General features: G+C 37.8%; 1 protein-coding gene across 5 annotated transcripts in view; it reads left to right on the top strand.

Annotated features, from left to right (window-relative positions):
- Positions 1–17,432, top strand: part of GRIA3 (glutamate ionotropic receptor AMPA type subunit 3) — a 335,194-nt gene that overhangs the window by 155,742 nt on the left and 162,020 nt on the right. For all 5 annotated transcript variants that reach the window (XM_021676443.2, XM_012475444.3, XM_012475435.2 and 2 more), the window contains one exon: positions 6,320–6,507. In XM_021676443.2, the coding sequence (XP_021532118.1) occupies positions 6,320–6,507 (188 nt within the window). The remainder of the gene's footprint in view (positions 1–6,319; positions 6,508–17,432) is intronic.

Here is a 17,432-nt window from a genome sequence, read left to right as displayed (position 1 = left end):
AAAACAAAACAAAGCCCAGGAATACCTTTGAGAGATCCTGATTTTATTGCTTCAGCGCAGGCTTGGCCATCCATTTTTTATACCTCTGAGGGTGACTGTAATGTGCAACCAGCATTGAAAGTCACAGAGGCAGGTGAAGACACAGAAAAAGAAAAAAAAAATTTCAGCTGATTTCAGCTGAGTAACACAGACAGGAATGGACACTAACCTTCTGGGGACCTGTCTCACCATTGTCTTCCCACTCTACTGGCCCCTAAGATACCCCATATCTTTTTTTTTTTTTTTTTGAGACAGAGTTTCATTCCTGTTGCCCAGGCTGGAGTGCAATGGCACAATCTCAGCTCACCACAACCTCAGCCTCCCAGGTTCAAGCGATTCTCCTGTCTCAGCCTCCCAAGTAGCCAGGATTACAGGCATGTGCCACCATGCCCAGCTAATTTTTGTATTTTTAGTAGAGACAGGGTTTCTCCATGCTGGTCAGGCTGGTCTCGAACTTCCGACCTCAGGTGATCCACCCGCCTCGGCCTCCCAAAGTGCTGGGATTACAGGCATAAACCACTGTGCCCAGCTTGAGATATCCCATATCTACCAGCTGCTCATTTGTAAAACTCCATAAGATCATCAAGCACATCACCAACTTTCAAATTCATCATCTGAATGACCCCATAAGATGGGCAGACCCAAAATCAATGGTCAACATTCTGTTTTCCTTCCAAACTCATTCATGTTAAGGTCACTGCTAAAATGTACGTGTGTTCACTGAAAGGATAACACATGAAGCCATTAGCTATTTTTATGCTGGCCCCTGGAAAAAGGCAGGGTGCTGATGGAGTTGAACATAGGACAGGAAAGTTTTAATATGGGGAAGGAGGAAGGAAAAGGCTGGAATTGGTAGTGATAGGCCTAGTCGAGGTACTGGGGAGACAGGGAAGGGAACATTAGGATATCGTGTGACATCAAAAATAGAAGATAAAAGGATATGAGGAATTAAGTTCAGTCCATACCAAAATATTGCCAAGGGTCATCTTAAAATGAGAGCTATCAAGTAAGTTGGAGATGAGGCACTTGAAAGGCCACTAAATTGGAAGCCAAGAGACTTGCTTATAGGGTCAACACTAGGGCAAGGCAAGTGAGGCTGCACTTGTGCCTTCTTGAATTTTTACCCTTAGTGCTTCACCTGCCTCACCTTAGCTCAAGCTCTGCTTGCTTAGATTCCAGTCTTGTTTCTGATTCTAAACTAACTGTGTAATATTTAGCAAGTCACTTCCCCTGTCTAAGCACCACCCCTCAAACCCAAGAAGCTCCACGTTTACCTGTCTCAGATATTGGGCTTCCATAAAAATTTCATTTGAAAAGAGTTACAGAGCTTTAAAAATTGTATCCTACTTGTCTGAGTCATCTGTAAGAGTACTAGCCTGTAATGCTGTGGTTCTATGTCTAATAATTGCAAGCTACAGGAGTTTTCATGGGCCACTGTAAGCCTTTCTTTATCAATCTGAAAATATTGAAAAGGTAATTTCTAGCATAGGTTACTGGACAACCAACTTGCCTCTCTAGAACATTTTGAGAGGGCCAGTAAACCTTTTTGGTGCCTTGTGGCAAACCCTCTGAGAATCCCAGCCAGGTACAAATTGCTCTAAGTGTCAACACTCATGAGAAGCCAGTACATCAATATTAGCAACTTCCATCATTTTGGGGACTGCTAAAAGACCCTGTCAGAAGTACAAATGATGTGGCTCTGAGAGATCCGGTCCAGATTCACAGCTGACCGCAGATGGTCATGGCCCCTGTTGGAAGATGCACAACAGAAACAAAATTATCCCCAACTATATTTTCTTGGGTGTCTTTCTTATGAATTTCCATATGTCAATATCCTATTTATTGTTCTTCTGTATTTTCAGATCAAATACTAAATGTGTTCGGCATGAAGTGGTTTTTCACTTGTTTATACATTGAACAAAATCCTGGCCTTCTTTCCCCCTGTGAAAATGATTTTGACAATTATATATTTGAGATCTTTTTGTATCTGATGCTATCCCTGTCATGAGGTCAACCTCATAGTTGCAGATGAATCCCCCAGAAACAAACGGAAATAGAGATTCACATGCAAGAAATTTATTGGGTGGTACTCTCATTATCAACAATTGTGGGAAGAAGAGAAGGATACAGGTTTAGGCACAAGGAGAAAATGAGCTATGTTACAGTCATAACAAAGCCTCAGCTTACCCTTCATGGGGGATCTGAAGCTAGGATGACTTACCTTTAGAGTTATCTCACCGGGGGTATAAGGGTTGTGCCTTTCTACCCCATAGTAATCACTCATTAGATGCAGGATACCCCAGGAAGGGGTCATAGCCTTAAGTCACAACTTTCCCAACAACTGAAGGAATAAGTTCTGTGGTGCTGAAGGAGGATCTGGGTGGTACAACACAGTATCCACCACACTACCCTTTACCAAGATGGTCACACCTTATTTGCCAAGAATAGCCCAACCACCAGTCCAGTAGGATTAAATTGGTCATAGCTACAGCCCAGTTCTTCATCCATAATTGCTTTCCCACTCCTTGCCACAACCTATGTTATATTGGTATAATGCAGGTGACAATCTAGCATTCACTCAGTTACCTATATGATAACTACCATTCTTTAAAATGAGGAAGAAGAGGAAAGTGGAGAGCAACAGCAGTCTGGAATCAGAATGAGAGAATTTGCTGCTCAAATAAAAGTAGTGCTGCAAAACTGGGCATGTTAAAGCTCTCAGAGCGTGGATGACAATTCTGAAGCTGCTAAAACAGCAGGCTTATTTTTATAAAGCCAGGGCTTTGTTTCGTACCTCCCCTCCTACAAGCACAATGCCTGTTTTTTTTCTCTGCCTCCCTAGTCAAATTTTTCTCTTTTTTTCTCCCTCAAGCTCACATTTACTCTCTTTGGTCAGCTTCATCAGGAAATAGTCAAACTAGAATAAATTAGGTATGAAAAGAAATAAAAGATTTATTGGGCTGCTCAGTGACATGTACTGAACTGAGGTGACCATTCCCCCCAGGGTTCTATAGTACACAGCCACATGCTTAAGCAAACACAGAGAAACTCTGCATGGTAAAAGACACTGCAGTATTCAGCCACAGTTCTGACTTGCTCAAAAAATGTGAGCAAGGCTCATAGCCCAGGAGGCCCCAGACATGCCCTCACTAAAAAATCAGTGTGCTTTTTCTACTTAATTTTTGAATAGGTAATGCATTAACATGGTTCAAAGAACAGAAGTATAAAAAGATCTGTAAATCCGTGTTTAGTATAAGGTCTCTCATGTGTGGCAGTATGCAGCCTACAAAGGAGCACGCATCCATCATCTATGTCTTCCAGAAGCCTATGTTCTGAGAGGACAGCAGGAGTTGCACTTCTTTTCCATCTTTATTGTTTTTGTACTTACAGAAAATAATGCCTGCTTCTTGTAAAAGGGCCAAATTTTACATAAATAAATGACAGCGAAAATAAAAGTTTTGGTAATCCTACACCTCGGAGATAACTCTGCTAATTTCTTCAGATTTTTTCCATACATATAGAAACATAGGGTTTATCTACAAAAATAGAATTATAACATAAATGCTATTTTACAGCTTGTTTTTTCTATTATTACCTGTTACGTAATATATTATATATACTGCAGAAATATTTTCTTGTTAGTATATACAGATTGAGCTCTTTTAAACAATAGTATTGTATGTGTATTTACTATAATTTGTTTATCCAGTTTTATTTTAAAATTTTAAATGTCTGTGATATAATTCTTTAAACCTGTTTCTCCATTGCTTATAATTAATTTACCATGAATTTAAATCTACTCGTTTCTGGAGTAATTAATGAGAAGTCAGTAAAAGAGGTTTCATGGGCAAAGAAGATTATCCAGAAAGGTCTGCAGGTGTAGACAGATGTGCCTGTTAAAGGGACAGACAAGTGTGGCTGCCTGAGTACTGAATAAGTGAGTGAGACCATTTTCCAGATTTGAATGAATTTGACAGTAGGGGAGAAGCGGGGACTGGAATGGGGTGAGGGATTAAACAAAGGGAGACAAAAGCAGGTTGGAATGGAATAAATCTTGATACATGGATGGTGAGTCTACAGAGCAAAGATTTCTATGGAGAGAACTGACATGTTTTAGTTGAATCCAAGCTTGATACTAATTAACAACATAATTTGGCTATTTAAAAATATTGGCAAAGGCTGCTAAAATAACAACCCATGGTCAAAGCAAGCAATAATTTCCTTGTCATCCACACTGATCAGACCACATTGGAATGATCAGGATCAATAAAATATTGACAGATATCCATAGGAGAGAGCGAACAGTGAGGGAACTTGTCTTCATGCCATAAAAGTAACAATGGAAGAACTGGGACATCTTTAGCCCAGGAAAAGGTTAAGGGAAAACATGCTAACTGCCTTCAAAAATGTGAAGGACTGTCAACGTGAAAAAGGGGTTAAATTTGCTCTGTGTCATCCCAAATGGTGGAATAGGACCAATGAGTAAAGACTGCTAGAAGGCTGATTTTGATTCAACACATGAACACCTACATTCAGCTAAAGGGCCTTTAAAAAAGTTTACTTTAAATATATTAAAGACTCTGTCCACTTTCATTAACATTATTATTTAGCGAATGCTTTATTCATAAATAGTACAAAAGTAAAATTTAACCCAGCCCTTGCTGAAGTTTCATAAATTCTTAATTAGTGAGATTCAAAATAATGAGGCTTTATCGTACACTGCTTAAGAAAGATTTTCAAATGCCTTAATTTCTTTCTTCCTGTGTTTATTTCTTAATCCCATGCCTTGGCCTACCATGTGCCCTCAACTCCCACTGAAACACAGAGCATATCAACAACCGACAGGAAAAATGTAAATCTGAGAAATAAATATGCATGGTTGGTTTAAAAAGAGAAAGAATTAACATTTAAAGCAACGGTAATTTACTCTGATCTGTAATTTTGAGCTCCTGTGCTGAAATTGCTCATTTGAAAATTACCAAGTGTTTGGGTCTCATTTGTGATCTTCCTGCATACACCCAGCACACAAAGGAGTCATAATGACCGGCTGAGTCACTGCTGCCATCTCCCTGAAGCGAGTTCTCCAAATGTCAATACCATTTTCTATGGTACAATGAAGAAAATTCTGAATTGTAGCCTGCTTACTACAGGGTGAGCCCAGAACAGCACAGAACCTGGAATACACTCAAAGGGCAGCGCAATCCTCTACCATTCTCTACTCCTCCACTCATCAAATTGCTATGGCACAGGTCATTTTGGCTTTGCAAATCATCCCTATCACCCACTCCCATTAGTCATTACTTGACTATAAATGAAAAACTATTTAGGTTTATGGGAAGAAAGGAGCTGCTTTTGGCAATATCCCAATAAAATTACGTCTATAGTTGAAGTTATACTCAGATATGGGTTCAAACTAGAAGCAAAACTATAGATACAATATAATATTAGAGACATGAATACTCTAAAAGACCAGCATGTAGAAAACTCTTGTGCTATTCTTATGGATCATACTTTAGATATTCTGTTCTTCCCAACTTCTTAAAACCTAACTCCAAAAAGGTTACCCAAAACTCATGCATCAGATCTTTTCTCTTTTTCTTATGCAACATAGATCTAGGGTAATAGCAGCTAACAGTTATCTAATGTAAATTAGATAAAAAGGAGCCAGGAATTTCTGGTAAATTTAATTGAGAAAGCACTGAACTTTTCCATAATGTTGTGATCGAGAGATCACCAATATGATATCTTTGTTATAAACTGCCTTTTTCGGGTTTTCATAAAACTATTTTACTTGGGAGACATAATTTACCTAGTTGGATAGTCCTATCCGTGTAAGGAGAAGTCATATTATAGTAAGGCTCTATCTCTACTAAAGTTATTTCAAATTTGGCAGAATGCTTATATTTATCTAGAAGATGAAATAAATGAGCTTCAACTGCAGTAAGAAAATGGCAGGCAGTTGTAAGAAGTTCTTGATTTTGTTCCATATATATTTTGATAATGCATGTCAATATAAACAATTAGATAATATAATCCAGCTGTGAACTCTCATGTAGACACTTGATGCCTGGTGCTTAAAAGTTTTAGAGTCTTCTTTCTTTTACAACAAAATGGAAGTGCCAACTGTCTGGAGGGTTAAGGCTGAGGTTATGATTAAGCCTGTTTTCCATAATGGATAAGGTTCAAAGGCACCTGATGGACTGTGAATAGAAATTCAGTAGAATATTTAATACCTACAGAAAGATTTTTAAATCACTGCAGCTGTTTTTCCTTCCTTCAGGATTTTCCATCCTCCAAGCGATTATGGAAGCAGCAGTGCAAAACAACTGGCAAGTGACAGCAAGGTCTGTGGGAAACATAAAGGATGTCCAAGAATTCAGGCGCATCATTGAAGAAATGGACAGGAGGCAGGAAAAGCGATACTTGATTGACTGCGAAGTCGAAAGGATTAACACAATTTTGGAACAGGTACATGTGAGATTTATTTTACCGCCAGCCAACATGTTAAATTATCAACCTGAGGCAGCTCCCGTATCTGCTAATAAATTAAGTAGCCAACAGACTAAACGTGCCAACAGTTTTTGATAGTCTCTCTAATCCTTTTTTCCTCCTCAGTGGCTACGGGGCGGGGGGGAAGAAAAGAGCAGAAAATCTGAGCTGTTGAAAATTGCATACCATGATTAATCTGGAAGTATTTGCAATTTAATGCTACCTATCAGATGAACATACCCCTCCACACCTCTGTTTCATAGACAACTGACTTTCAAAGTAATCCCTTTCCTTTCCCATACCTTCCATCCAACAGGGAACAGACAAGGGACTAAGCAGTGCAGAAGGATAGGGTTTTTGTTTCAGGAACCTCATTGCTGGAATATATACTATTTCCAGATCCTTCCTAAGATCACCACCCATTCTTGATGACTATGGGTTGACAGACTGTCAAGACAGTACTCACCAAGTTTTGAATTTGCCTATATTTTTGCAGATTTTCCCTCTAGATCAGAAACAGGGAGAGAGAGAGAGAGAGAGAGAGAGAGAGAGAGAGAGAGAGAGAGAGAGAGAGAGAGAGAGAGAGAGAGAGCAATTTAAGACCATTTTTAAGTAAGAAGTGGCATGTGAGACAAATATTTATGGTTTTAAAAATAGAATTCAATTGTCCTGAACATATTCATTATTAAGCTTAGATATTTAAGACCAAAAAATATTAGAAGAAATGTTTCACCCTAAACCAGATCTGTCTGGGGTAGAGTCAAGCTGAAATGTGAAGAAAGTTTGTTATTTTCCTTAGAAGTTTCAATTTGCCGGTTAATAACAAAGTGTCCACACTGCCATAAACAAAATTGTAAGGGAAACATTTTCATTCTAACTCAATCCCAGTGTACCTAGGGCCAAAACAGCTTCAGAGACTGAAATTGTAGTGAGCAGCTATTGCCTGGGAGAGCTGTTTAATAGCAAATTAAATATTAATAATTTGTCAGATATGCCCCCATAAGAAGAGAAATGCAAAAAACAATAGGTAACAAAAGGGAAGAGAAGGAAGGAAGGGAGGAAAGGAGAAAGAGAAGGAGGAAAATTGCTGATTCTGTATCATAGAAACACAAAGTGTCCCCTTGTTAAGATCAGCATTACCTCTAGTGAATCATACTTCACAGAAAATCTAGAGCACTAGCCTGGTTAAATCAAGTTTCTCAACTAATATTCTCTTGAGCTACACAAATGATCTACCTGCCCCTTCCTGCTCCACCCCCAGAAAAAAAAAAAAAACACCTTCCTTTGATTTTCTTAGATCTTGAAAGTGAAGAATCAGGTCAGTGATGTTGGTGTATGTATTACATGCCCTCTAAAATTTTATACCAAAATAGCCTTTTAGTGGGTGACCTACTTAATAGCCCAAAGCAGAAGAACATCCTCCTTGTCATACTTTGTTTTTCTTCTTTTGTATTAGTGACTTTAGCGTCTTAGATATCTTATATTCTGTTAAAGTCTTTTGGATTTTACAGAACTTTATACTGCAGTCTGGGGTTTTTCAGCATTATGTAATAGAAGAAGCAGTGGGTAGATCTCTGAATTCTATATAATTGTGAGACCTTGGGCACTTAACCATGCCTCAGTTTTCTCATCTACATAATGGAGAAAATAAAATGTTCTCTACATCACATGGTTGGTATAATTTTTAAGTAAGAAGTGGCATATAAGAAAAATACTTATGGTTTTAAAAATAGAATTCAATGGGCCAAAACATATTCATTATTAAGCTTGGATATTTGAATTTAAGACTAAAAGGCATAAAATGCTAAAAGCATAAAATGCTACAGAAAAATTATCATTATTACCAGACACTTTAAGGAAAACTAAACTAGTGTCATTCAAAAACTTATTCTCTTTTCATGTCATACTTCTCCATCTTCCTTTCTACTATATGCACATTCACAGTATCCTTTAAAATACTTTCTATACAATGTTTCAGGAAATATTGTTCAAAGAAAAGTTTTAGCAATATCTAGGTAAGGATAGAGAGTTACTTTCATTTATTCTTTTTCCCTCTTTCAAAAAAAAGTCATAAAACCATCAACTCATTATTGTTTTCTCTGCCATTTAAGGAGTTCTTACTATGCCATAAATTCTATGAGGGGAGGACTAGGTTTATCTCTTTCACAATTGTATCTCCAGTGTCCAACAGAGTAAGTAGCACGTAGTGTTGGATGAATGAATGGATAGATGGAGACTGAACAAGTACATTTCGGAAGTTCCACCGCAATTTTGCTGTATTTCCATCCAGAGGCAAAAAGTACCTACAGATACATGATGTGATTATTATTAAAATACACATTTTCTCAAAGGTGTAGCTTTCTGCCTAAGCTTATTCCAATGATATAGTGAATTTGCCATGATTTCTTTATATGAAAATAAATTTTCATTAAACAAATTATTTAAATTAAGCAACAACTTCAACATGTTATATCTTTATAGAAAACATTTTTAAAAGACATTTCTAAAATACAGAGGTATCTATCACCTTTCTCATTGGGTCGTAACCAGTCTTTTGGTAAACTTATCATAGTTCCATATACAGATCCTGATTAGAATGATAGCATTTATAACTCAATCAATATTAAGTTCTTCCTACAGATGTTCCCATCCTCCAAGGGTGTATTAAGCTCTGTTTGAGATTATTATTTTTATGAAAGGAAACTTCTACAGTCTCCCACAAAATGATATTTCATACCACTATCTGAGGTAGAAGTACCTGTTACACCACTATGACACTGTTTATTATAGATCAGATTTGGGCATAAATTGAGTTTACATTGCACTCTATTTCCAATGAGTGTTAATGAAAATGCCTCAATGTGGTGCAATTTTAAAACACAAGCAGGTCTTCAACATAGTGTTATATAGCATAACCTCCCCATGTCATGATATAAGTTCTGGTTTTCCTCGTGAATATTCAGACACATAAGGTAAATAAAAATTCTTTCAATATTTTTTCCCCAAAGCTCCTTTTTTTTAAAAAAAAAAAACTCTTTTAACCCTTGAGATTACATTAGGGGAAAATTTCAATTAGGCACCAATCTGTCTTTCATATCTCTATTTAATAGTTAATCTATAAGAGAAGCATTCCAAATTTACAGATATAAGAATTAACATAGAAAAGGACAGCACTAGAGAGAGATGAAAACATGAAGGGCTGGTAGGGTACATAGAGAATATTTAGAGACTGGATATCCTGAATTCAAGAACTAAGAGCACTTTCCATAAGAAGGTTTAGGTGTACTAGGGTGAATGAACCACTGACATGACCCAATATAGCATTCCTATTACTGTGTTGCGCTTATTGAAGCTCTCCTCACTGGTCGACAGCTGCCTTGCTTAATTCAATGACCGATCTAAACATTAATTTTTGAAGAGGTTGCTTCTCTGAGAGTTATCTATTTGTTACTGAAGAGATCCTCCACCACAGTAATATATACCTTATGGCTTTGTTGCACCTTTCATGTCTATTCAAAGAAGCAGCATAACAGTGTTTCAGAGCATGGATTCTGGAGTCAGTCTGCATGGATTCTGTCACTTACTATCTTTGTGACCTGAGGCAAGTTATTTAATTCTCTGTGCCTCCATTTGTTCCTGGTAAAATGAGAGTGATAACTGTACTATGATGAGTTAATATATGTAAACTATTTTGAAAGGTGCCTGACACATAGTGTTTATATAGTGTTTTGATGCCAAAACAAAGTGTTTTCACACAGATAATCTCATTTGACGCTCACTATAGGAGGCAGGCAAAGCAGATAGGTTTTGTCCCAAATTTACAGATGATAAATTGAAACTTGGAGACATTTATAGGACTTACTTAGATGTAACCCTGTGCTCAATCCTAGTAAGTGGCAGAACAAGGATAAAACTCAAGTCTTCTGATTCCTCATACAGTTCTCTTGCCCTTACACCTCACCACCTCTTTTAATTTCTAAGTGACTCATTAAACAAATATTTATCCAGTGCCAAACCTCGGATTTGGCCTGCTTATCAGGTTAAATCTTAAAACAGTTACAAAGTAATTAGAGAAGATCCAAAGAAGAGCAGCAAAAATATGATTAAAGTGTTAGAAAATGGGGCCTGCGAGGAAAGGCTAAATGAGTTGGGGTTGTTTAGCCTGGTGAAAGAAAGAGAGCCAAGAGGCAGTTTAATCACCTTCTCAAGTATAAAGAGTTATCATAAAAAGGGCATTGACCAACTGTTCTGCATGCCTAAGGACAGTACCAGAGCAAATGAGCTTAACTAGACTAGAGAGAGAGTCAGCATTAGAAATGACTCATTATAAAACAGAGAGGAAATAAAGACAGTAAAATCTCACCAGTTCAGGCTATATGAAGGTGAGGCCATACTGAATTAGTGAAAAGTCAGATCTAGATATGTCTTACATTTTTTTCACGAATATACAAATATTCCAAATTAATCCTGTGTGTTGACAAGTAAATATTCTTATAGAAGACTTATTTAATAAATAGATAAGAGTATTTCCTAATTTGTCTATTCATTATATATTTAAAGGCTGTCCCCTTAAAAAAGTTTACACATTCCCCCTTCAGTCTTAACCATGTTTCTCTTTATTCCATAGAAAATTTACAGATAAGTCTCAGCATATCCTCTGCCTAAATTATAGTATGTGCTAATTTAGTGGGGCCCAAACCAATATGTTTCAATGTTCTACCTAAAATATTATATAATGTATGATTTCCCCTTGAGATATTCCAGCCTAAAATCACTTCACTTCATCATGGATGATGTGAAGGTAGCATTTCTTAAAGACAGATTTCTGAAGCAGGTCAATCCTTTAGGTAGATTTCATTTCAGAAACCCTGGCTGTCACTTTGAAGACAGTAGTTTTAAGAAATGAAAGTAAGTCAGGTTCCTAAATAAAACAGTATAAGCAAGATGAACATTAGGGGTCTTTCTAAAGTATGAGACTGTAACTCAATGGGGAGAGTGCTCACACTTCAAAATATGTCTAGAAATCGTGGTCACTAGAGCACTGTTGCCTACAGCTGGACCTAGGACAAGTGAAGCAAAAATGTTATAGCTATATGCTTGCTCCCTGCATCACCCTCACTCAGCAGATAGTAGTACTGCCCAGTTCCTCTCTACTTTGTTGATCCATTTATATTCCAGCCCTTAACTCTCAGTGTTCTTTGTAGAACATTGAGCTGACTTAACAATCCAAAAGACAGTTTGGGTTAGCATTCTTTCTTTTCTTTCTTTTTTTTTATTATAATTTAAGTTCTGGGGTACATGTGCAGAACATGCAGGTTTGTTACATAGGTATACACGTGCCACGGTAGTTTGTTGCATCCATCACCCAGTCATCTACATTAGGTATTTCTCCTAATGCTATCCCTCCCCTATCCCCCCACCCCCTGCTCCCTCCCCTAGCCCCCAACCCTCTGTCCATGTGTTCTCATTGTTCAACACCACTTATAAGTGAGAACATGCAGTGTTCGGTTCTCTGTTCTTGTGTCAGTTTGCTGAAAAAAAAAAAAAAGAGCCTGCATAGCCCAGACAATCCTAAGCAAAAAAAAAAAAGACAAAAATAAAGCTGGAAGCATCATGCTACCTGACTTCAAACTATACTACAAGGCTACAGTAATCAAAACAGCATGGTACTGGTACCAAAACACAGATATAGACCAATGGAACAGAACAGAGGCCTCAGAAATAACACCACACATATACAACCATCTGATATTTGACAAACCTGACCAAAAACAAGCATTCTTTCTTTTTGGAATATTTCATTTGCCATATAGTTGAGTAAACACAAGATTGGAAATCAAATAGACATGATTTCCAGTTTTAGCTCCCTGATGTCCCTGTCGTGTGGCATCGGGGGAGGTGACAGTTTCTTTGGGGCTCATTTTTCTCAGTCTAAAAGACTGTTTCACTACCTTCCTTTCATGGTTGTTGTGAGGATCAAATCAGATTATATGTGGAAAGCACTTGGTACAGTGCTTGGCACTCAGTAGGTACTCAGTAACTGATAACTGTTTGCAAACCGTAGCTGTTTGCTCATGAGTGGTGAGTTTCTGTGCTCATGAAAATGAGTTATTTGAGAACTATTGCTGAAGAACAGTGTCCTTGTGGCTTCCCCAAGATACTAGTTCAATCTAAGGTCATATCATGAGAGCAAAGTCTGAGAGTTGGGCTATTCTCAGGGCTAATATAAGTTTAGTATATTAGAAGACCTCTCTGGTTTTTTTTTTTTTCTGTGATATAACACTGGGTAACACATGTTGATTGATAAGCTCAAGAACTATTTGAGGATTAACTAGATTTTTCAGCATCACCTAAAATAAAGGCACTAAAGCTTTGAACCACATATGCTAACTGGGCATTTTTAGTAACATATATATATATATATACACACACACACACACATTGAGTGCTTACTATATTTCAGATATTATTTTAAGTAATGTATGTGTATACATATGTATGCTTATATATCTCATATGAGTTAATCCTCATATTATCCCTGTAGGTAGATGGAAATATTATTTCCATTTTACCAGTGAGGAAATTGAGACTTAGAGGTCATGCAACTAATAACTCATGGAGAAAGAATGTGAACCCAGGGAGTTTGACACCCGATACTGTTAATCACTGCTCTAATTGGCCTTGCATCTGACAGAATTTTCCAATCAGAATAGATTCAACCAGAAGTTATAAGAGTTAAGCATCCTGATGAGGCTTGTAGTGGCTTTGTTTATGCAACAAGCATTTCACAGATATTTTCTTTACTTCATAAGGAACCATAGCCCATTAACACATGGAATTGAAAATACACCCCTTACACCCACCCTTTGGTGAAGAGCTCATTTATGATGAACAGATTCATTTACTTATCATGCCAAAACCATCTAACTATAGAATGGGCCCCACAAGAATAGGAATATATTATGAGGGCTAGTTTCTCAGAGTGGTATGTATGTGCAAACTAGCACTGCCATCTGTGTGCATTTCTTCTCAGGTAAAGAACCACAACCTCCATTTACCAAAAACTGTCCCGTCATTGCTCATTTCCCTATTCTCTTGCTAAGGAGTAACCTGAATATAACTGGGAAAGTCTAGCAGGTACAATGCCCCTTCTCCCCATCAGTACCAAGAAAGCCAAGCATAAAATAGGACTGGTTGTGAGGAAGCATAAGTGCCCATAGAATAAGTATTTGAGGTGGGTACTTAGATTTTCTGGGCCACTAGACTTGAGCAGAAGTGCTCCAGGGAGGCATGCTCCTCCCTCCACCCAGCATCACCCATGGACCCAAGTGAGAGAGGTTGCTGCCTTGCCATGCTTTAGAGGGTTTCTTATACCACAAACATCGAAACACAAAGTCTTTTTTTTTTCTTTTTGGTCTTAAGTGTTTTTTGAAAGGTTAGTAGCTGGTTGAGCATGAGGGAAAAGAAAGAATGACACGAAAGCCAAACTGGGCACCCCAGAACAGAGGTCACAAGCACAGGGAGTCAAGGGGTAGAGAGCGGGAAAAGGTGGCTGGCATAGGGATAGTGAGGGAGAAAATGCCAACTGATACCACAAGAAACAACAGAAAAGTTAACTATTTTTGTTTAAAACTGGCCTTCCCTAATTAGTCAAAGTGGAGTGCCTTGGCAGATAAATTTCTCCAGATAGCTGCAGTCCCTCTCTCTGTGCTATTTGAATGATGCTGTTTGTCAGAAAAAGTGACCTGTAGAAGAGGGATACATAGTGTTCACAGCTTATTGAAGAACTTGCCAGGTCCACCTCATCCAAACTTCAGGAGGGTTTAGTCATTACCCAGGAGGTCTGAGCCCTGAGCCTAGCTTCCACCCTGCCCTGCTTTGCCCTGCCCCAACAGATTTGTGTACCTTGCAGGTAGTAGGGCTGGCCTTAGAGAAGCCTGAGTCCTTTCACTTCTGGGTCTTTTTCAGGGAGTGGGATGCACAACCCTGGATGAATACATGGGCCAAGCCAAGGCAGACCTTGTTTTAAGACTTTCATCATGTAGATATATGGTATGTGGTCCTTCATTTGTACTCTTGCTACAGGCCCCAAAAATGTTAGGGGTGAACCTGTTCCTATTCACCCATATCTCTCATGGCCTAAAAACATAAATGTCCCTTTCAAAATGTCCAGTTGATTCCTAGAGAGTAGGTTTTTCTGAACTTTCTAGTCTTATTCAATGTAAATATAGCTTATCCAGTTACCTGTCATGATATTTGCATAGTGAGGCAGGGTTGATGAGGGTGCTTTTTCATAGTAATAGAATATCTTCCCACCTTCTTTAAATGCTATGGAAAGTTAATCAAGTATCTGGTAGAACTGGAATAGAAAGTAATGTTTATCCTACTTCTCCTATCTCTCAGGAGCGGGTACAGGATGTACTTAGCAACCTTCTTGATACCCTCATATCTTTTGCCTTATTCCATAGTATTCTCTTTCATCCTATCCAAGTCTGACAAAGAAGATGGTCAGGAGCCATGGTTAAGATAAATTATAAATTTGGAGGGACAGGGATACAGAAATAAATTATTAAAACTTTTCTTCTGCTTCTCCACACCTATTGCCACAACTTACCCTGAAGTACTAAGTCTGATCAGACTCTTTTCAATGCTAGAGTTTATCTAAAACATTTTCTACACTTAGGATTCTAAAGTTCTTCTAGAGACCTGCTTTCAGAGACATGGTTATAAGCAGAGAGTTAAAGAGTCTTCTGCCACTACATAGTAGTGGTTCTATACTTCACTTAGGTCTGTGTCCTCCATGACATTCAAATTATATGGTGGGTTGTGTACTAGATGACAGACAGTACACCCTAAAGCAAATCAGGATGTCATTTCTTTACCAGCCTGTGTCTAGTGGTGGGCTGGGTGAGAAGTTTTCCAGCATCTTCAAAAGACAAACACAAGTAAAGGATATGACAGATGTTATTACCTGGATTTCAGAGGGCAATCTGAGGTCATGGCCCCATGAGAGAAACAAGGAGTATACAGAAAGGGATCTCTTGGAGTAGATGAGTAATTTCTTAGCTACCTAAGAAATCACCGAATATTTAGGAGGTAATTCATAAAGAAGAAGAAAGACAAATGGGATCAGACCTCCAGAATGAGCATTGTAATTTACAAAGAAACTCTCCCAGACAAAAACCAGCCAACTGTTCTGAGGTTAAGCATCACACAAGGGCTTATATTCAGAATACTATGCTAGGCACTATTGAGAGAAATAAAAGTTCTTTCTGTCTTTTTAAAATATACGTAATAGCCCTTAGCAATGTGATTCAAGTCAGAGAGCAGCATCTTGATAAATGCAAAATAATATATCAAAAACTAGGTATGTAAATGCTGGTAGAATGAAAGAAATTAGAAAAGCCTAGAGCTTATTTTTGCATATGATTAAATCAATCATTAAATGTAAGGTGAAAGTGTTCCTAGTACCTATAATATCTTTCCATCTTCTTCTCCCAAGTTCATATTAAGGACTATATGTAAAAGAGGAGATCCCATTCCTCTTTGCTTTCCCTGCTTCCTAATTTCCTAATGGCAAGCTTCCAGAGTAGATCAATACATAACCAACATATCCACTGACCTTCCTTCGTCTCTTACTGTATTTTACTAGGTTGTTCCCTTTTTCCCCCACCTCCAACCATTCAAGGTGTCTCTCTGTAAGTTGAATGTCTTATTCTTCTTTTTCAAGGATGCTTTTTGTTACCTAACCAATCATGGTGATTATTTCTTAACCTAATGACATGGCAATTTGATGCTATTACTTAACACTTATTGGGCTACCTGAATTAATATTTTGAAGCAATAATGCACCCAAAACTACAGAATGGTGTCCCAGAAGCAAAACCTATTGTTGGATTTCTTAAAGATGTTCATTGGAAACATGGTTTATCTTAAGTCTAATCTAATATCTCTAGGCCCTAAGCAAGTGAGACTCTGTGCTTATGGTAAAATCCTTCAACAATATATGTTAGGTGACTTTGACACTCACTGACAGCCTTAAATAAACTTGTTCTATAAATGCAAAGATATTTATCCTAGGAGTTAGTAGCAGACATCAGTATTCTATATTTAGGAATTTTATCTTCAGCTTATTAAAAAAGATGGCCCGATTCTCTGGTCATACTTCACACTAGACTGGTTAGACTAGCTTTGTGACTGTTTAGAAGCAAATCCCCTCTGGGAAAAGAAAGAGAAAAAAGCAACTCATTCAAGATCATTACTTTGAAACAGCAAGACTCTTGTTTATTTCAGATGATAGAAACTGTAGTCTCAAAAAGGAAATGTTCTACTTAATCAACAGTTCCCTCCTCTCATTAAAAAAAAAAATCTGATAAATGTTTGATTATTTCTTGTGAGGTTTGGGGTTTTATTTTTAAAATACACACAAATTCAAATTAATTTTCATTAGGAAACTTCTTGAGAGTCCTTGGGATGACTGAAGACACCTTGGGGTTTTGTAAAGCAGAGTACAGAGGCCTTGACGCAGGAGAGCTGGATTCTAGCCCCAAGCTGTATGACTTCAAGAAATCAATCTCTCTACACCTCCATTTCCAGAACTATAAAATGAATGTGTGGAATATAATGGTCTTTTCCAGTTCCAACAGGCTATGATTCCCACAGCTGTGAAAAACAAAGTAGGAAATCTAGTTCAAGAAATATTGACTGATTCCCTACTCATTTTGCCACACCCAATGCTATATAGGGTGAGGAGAAAAGGACATGTCTTCCCTGCTGAAGAAGCTTGCAATCTAGTAGGGCCATATGTCAATGCAATAATTCTAGAAAGCAGAATATGATAAATATCTAAAAATGTATGAATCAACTTTCCTGCTTTCTCAGGTTTCCAGGCTAGTGACCATCAT

The sequence above is a fragment of the Aotus nancymaae genome, unplaced genomic scaffold, assembly GCF_030222135.1.
Source record: "Aotus nancymaae isolate 86718 unplaced genomic scaffold, 86718_ANA_hifiasm-v0.15.2.pri h1tg000004l, whole genome shotgun sequence".
NCBI classification, from domain to species: Eukaryota; Metazoa; Chordata; class Mammalia; order Primates; family Aotidae; genus Aotus; species Aotus nancymaae.
Note: the sequence above shows the minus strand (reverse complement) of the source record. Positions and strands in the feature narration are given on the sequence as shown.